Raw genomic sequence first — 4,776 nt, 5'->3', positions numbered from 1 at the left:
TACAGTCTGGAGCCACAGGGACTGAAATAGAGTTCATCTGGGCATCATTCTCCAGCAGTGGCAGCCTTTCCTTTCCCTCCTTCAACTCAGACTTTTCCAGAGATCACAACTACTTGTAATAAGCACTTCTAGCTGCAAGCAGCCTTGGTGAGACGTGCTGGACTCTGCTTCAAGAATTGCTTGGAGGGTTTTGAAAGGAGTGCCCAAGAAAATGATATGTTTGGCCATAGTAACAAGAAAAGATAAGAGAGATGACAGGCTGTAATATTCTTTGGTGCTGCATACATGCAGAGGAACAAATTGCAGAGATAATTGTGATGGAGGGTGCTGTGTCATGGCTGAGGACAAACTGCATATTCACTGTTTTCACCTGGCAAGAACATGAATGGCCCAGGACCAAGGGGCAGAATCACTGAATTGGCTGTTGCAGGTAGTGCCTCTCCTTTTTATGATTATTTATAGTGCATTTGTTCAGCAAAACCTCCCAGTGGGTGCTCTCCACACCTGTGGAACAGAGCAGGGAATGCAGCTGCAGGTTGGACATTTGTGGCAGCACAACTGCCAGTTAATTAGTGCTGCTATTTCAGGGTTTGCTAAGAGGCAGGGTGTGTTGGGATTGCCCAGGAAAGGACAATCTGAATATCTAAGGAAATGTCATCTGGATGTGGGCAGGACTGTCCCCTGAGAAAGCCCAACCATGGCTTCTAGGGGTTCAGTAATTCCATGCACTCCAGAATTGTGCATCTCCACATTTTGGGGGATGCTCTGAGCAGTATTATCCTTTCAGAATATTATAAAGACTTTAACTCCCATCCTCTGCTATGTGTCACTTTCCACCTTGCTGCGGCCCTGTTTGTCCAAGGAAAAGGAAGAATAACATCTGCAACTGCAGAAATTGAGAACAATGCTTGAGCAGTATTGCACTGAGCGTTAGAAGTGGCTTCCAAAATGTTTGTTTTCTTCCTGCCTTCAACCACCAGAAAGTTCCCAGGTGCAGGAAGCCCATTGGAAGAGTGGAACTCTCCTTTATTTAGTGTGATAGCACCGCTCTGTGTTTAATTTGTGTTTGTGGACGATCTCACAGCTCATGCCCCTGAGGTAATGATGGAAATGTGAAGGTGGGAGCCAATTCGGATGGCATTTCTCTTCATCCAATAACTGAATATTATTTCAATGTACTTGTAGCAGAAGCAAATTGCTGTCTCACAGGCCCTGTGTCAGGTCTATGAATTGCTTGATTCCTGTCCTGAAATTAGAATTATCCCTTAATTATCCATCCTAGATATGTCTGGGATGGCCTTGACAGACCCAGCCCTACCTTACTTTGCAGTGGGAAGAGGCATGAGGACATTCACCTTCTGCTTTCACACCCCAGAAAAAGCTGATAATGCCCAGCAGCAGCAGTAGCCATACCAGGATACATGCAGGGTTTTTTTTGGTTGTTGTTGCTGTTGTGGTTTTTTTTTTTTTTTTTTTTTTTTTGTCTGTACTCCTATCAGTGCTTTCTTTAATTGAAAAACTCAAAATCAGAGCAATTGTGATCAAACTCTCTGTGGCCTGTTCTCCCTGGGCCCACTGGGAAGTGCTCACTTCAGCTCTGAGGCAGGTAAGAATTTGTCAAGAGGTGATTTTTTGTTTCCTCATGTACACAGAAACACCAGTGGAGACCTGCAGCCCATTGTGTAATCCCTATTACACACGCAGCAAGGGAAAGGCTGGCTGAGAAAAAAAATCATTCACTTTAAATAAGGCAGAGAAAAAAAGTTTGCTCTTTTATATGTCATGTGTGAAGGTGCTGGGAGATTAAAGTTATTATCCTAAGGCCACGGGGGAAGTTTGTGACAGGGATTTAATTTGCTTTGGAGACACCAGTTCAGGTGAGTAGCACATGAGTGACCAGTCTCTGCTGGATATTTACAACACCCACTTACAGATTTCAACTGGGAGAATCTATGTTGAAATGTTTTATAATATGTTTTTATCATATTTTAATGCAGTGATGATTTAAGGCAAAATACCACGTGAAAGCTCAATTTGTTTCATTCACAAGAATGAGACAAACAATGAACATTGCACTCTAGGGAGTTTTCCATTATCAAAGGTCCTTGACTGTATAAAAATATTAATACAAAAACAAAGCTCAGAATAATTATTTTGGGTTGTCTATGTCATGACTACTGTTATTAAAAGGGCCATTATTAACCCTTCCATTATTTGATTGACCTGCTTTAGCCAATGCTGCCCATTTAAATGTGCAACACTGTCAAATCATTGGAAACTGAAATCCTTTGAAAATACTCCTGAATTTGGCCATTAAATAATGTCCTGGCAAATACATTTGAGATGCACAATCCTACAAAAAATGAAGCTGTGAACAAAGTGTGCTGGAGACAATGTGCACACTGTCTTCAGAGCTACCTAGGTTTGGACTCTGGGGTAGATTTTTATTGGTGTGAAAAATAATATATTGTGATTTTTTTGATTTTTTTTGGTGGTTGAATTTTCAGTTTTATCTGCCCAAAAAATGTAATTGCATCCCAGCCAGGAAGTTCTTTATTTCCTGGAAACATGAAAATACTTGGAGCAACCAGGCATTTCTACAGGCTGCTAATGAAGAAATGGGCTGATGAAGAAAGCTTTGATCAGCTCCATTTCTACTCCTAAGCCCATGGAAAGCAGAAGTATTATTCTCAGGCTCTTTGGGACTCTTCCAGTGCTCCTGAGGCAAAACTCCCAGAAAAGCTGATGACAAATTTTTCCAGTGAAAAAGCCATTGGCTTGAGTATGTCTCATTATAGTCATTGTCTGATGAGGATGGAAACAGATGAGCACTGAAACACGACTGGGGTATTTCAAAATTCAGCACACTCATGGAAATCTTCCCTTGGCATATCTTTGGCAACCTCATGGAGCCCCAGAGGGGTTTTATTGGGAACAATTAAGGCAGAATGAGCACAGGGCAATCAGGGCAATCATGAGAAGGATTTTTTCCAGGGATTGCAGATAAAAAGTCTGCTGTGTCAGATGAAAAGAAGTTTGTGATGTGGAAATATATGACCATGTGGTCCTCAATAAATAGTTCAGAGCCTGCCAAGAAACTACAGGTTGGGTTTGTGTGGTGTGTGAACTCGTGTAAGACCAACTCAAAACCTCAGAAATGTGAATATTCATTTTGTTTTCCAGAATAGGCTACCAGATCCCACTGTTTGCTGGCTTCTGCATCATGTTTGTGTCAACAATCAGTAAGTGTCCACATCTTACTTGGTCTGGCCCAGGCACAACTTTTAAATAAATGGTCCATAATAATTATCACTAGGAATTCTTCTTGTTGATGTCTGGGGACTAATTCCTGAGGGAAAATTTGAGGGAAAATTTGAGTCAGCTCCACATTGATGGTGGTGCTGATGAGATTGAACAAGGGAACCTGCTCTGAGGGATCACAACCCTTCATCCCACCTCAGCAGGTCTCTTCCTTAGCTGAACCTTTCAGGTATTTCTCATCTGGAGAAGTGCTCAGACAGCTGTAAATAGCCATGGGAGAGCTGTCTTGCAAGGCCCTGGACAAGCAGATACCATGGGGGTTTATCAGAAAGGTTGTGAGGCTGCAGTGGCTCATGAGTAGGGTATGAGTCAACAGGACCACAGTGTTGCTAAACATCTCTGTGGGATGTGCAAACAGCAGCACAGCCTGCCAGTCAGCTGAGATAATTTGCCTGCTCTAATGGCATTGATAAGGCTTCAGCTCCTGTTTTATGTTTGGCTTTGGCCTGACATTTAAAGCTGTGGCCCAGACAGAAAGAGTACAGAGAACATCAAGGTTCATTAGAAGCCTGTGAGGATCAGTGAAAGAACTGTTTTTGCCTCAGAAGGCAGATATAAGATGTATTACAGCCTGTGACAAAAAAAAGGAAGGGGACAAACAGTTTTCCAGGTCCACTGTACATAAAAGAGAGAATAATGAGAGGTTTCCCAGAGGGGATGTGGATGGCACATCCCTGGAAGTGCTCAAGGCCAGGTTGGACAGGGCTGGAGCAACCTGGGATAGGGGAAAGTGTCCCTGGCCATGGCAGGGGATTGAGCCAGGTGATCTTTCAGGTCTCTTCTACCCCAAAACATTCTGTGATTCTATGATCTTAAAGCTGTGTCATCAAGGGACTGAAGTACTAGAGAAGATGACCTGGTCTTAGAGCCACTGACAACTCTGTGTTTCAGGAACATGTTAGATAAATTCTGGTTGGGATGTAGATAAGAGTAGGGAGCCTAACTTATGGCAGAGAACTGCTGATCTGCTGAAATCCTTTTCCCCTTTATGTGTCCACACAGTAGGGATTTTTGTAAAATGTGGCAAAAAGCCCCAAGAGGCACAACCACAGGGCAGGTGGGAGGAGTGCACGTGGATCCCATGTTTGGTTGGTGCATGACCCCTCCCTGCAGCTACAACTGCCCAGCAAAATCCCTGGGGTGGCCAAGAGATGGGAGCTGAAAAAAGGCTTTATAAACTCACTGTAGAGTTAATGGCACTGACTACATGGGCTCTACAAGCAGGGATGTGGTTGGGTTTCTGAGAAACTCCTGTTTTCCAGGGCTGTGAGTGGGGAATGTTGACAAAATACCTGGAAACAGATAATTATTTTCACAGTTCTGTTTCTTCATCCTACTTGCTTGTCTAACAGAGCAATTGCTCCAGGCTGAGTGCAGCATCCCGGGGCTCTGTCCCAAAGGGCAGGGAGTGGCTGAGAGTGAACCCTGGGGTTAAATCTCCTGGGGAAGGAAAGA

At 43.5% G+C, this 4,776-nt stretch overlaps 1 protein-coding gene across 1 annotated transcript in view; it reads left to right on the top strand.

Annotated features, from left to right (window-relative positions):
- The first annotated feature begins 3,145 nt into the window (after nucleotides 1-3,145).
- SLC18A2 (solute carrier family 18 member A2) overlaps nucleotides 3,146-4,776 on the top strand; it is a 16,707-nt gene continuing 15,076 nt past the window's right edge. The window contains exon 1 of the mRNA XM_005427732.3: nucleotides 3,146-3,242. Coding sequence (XP_005427789.2) covers nucleotides 3,224-3,242 — 19 coding nt within the window. The 5' untranslated portion in view covers nucleotides 3,146-3,223. The remainder of the gene's footprint in view (nucleotides 3,243-4,776) is intronic.

Source organism: Geospiza fortis, unplaced genomic scaffold (genome assembly GCF_000277835.1).
Source record: "Geospiza fortis unplaced genomic scaffold, GeoFor_1.0 scaffold719, whole genome shotgun sequence".
Lineage (NCBI taxonomy): Eukaryota > Metazoa > Chordata > Aves > Passeriformes > Thraupidae > Geospiza > Geospiza fortis.
This window is presented reverse-complemented; position numbering and strand designations above follow the sequence as displayed.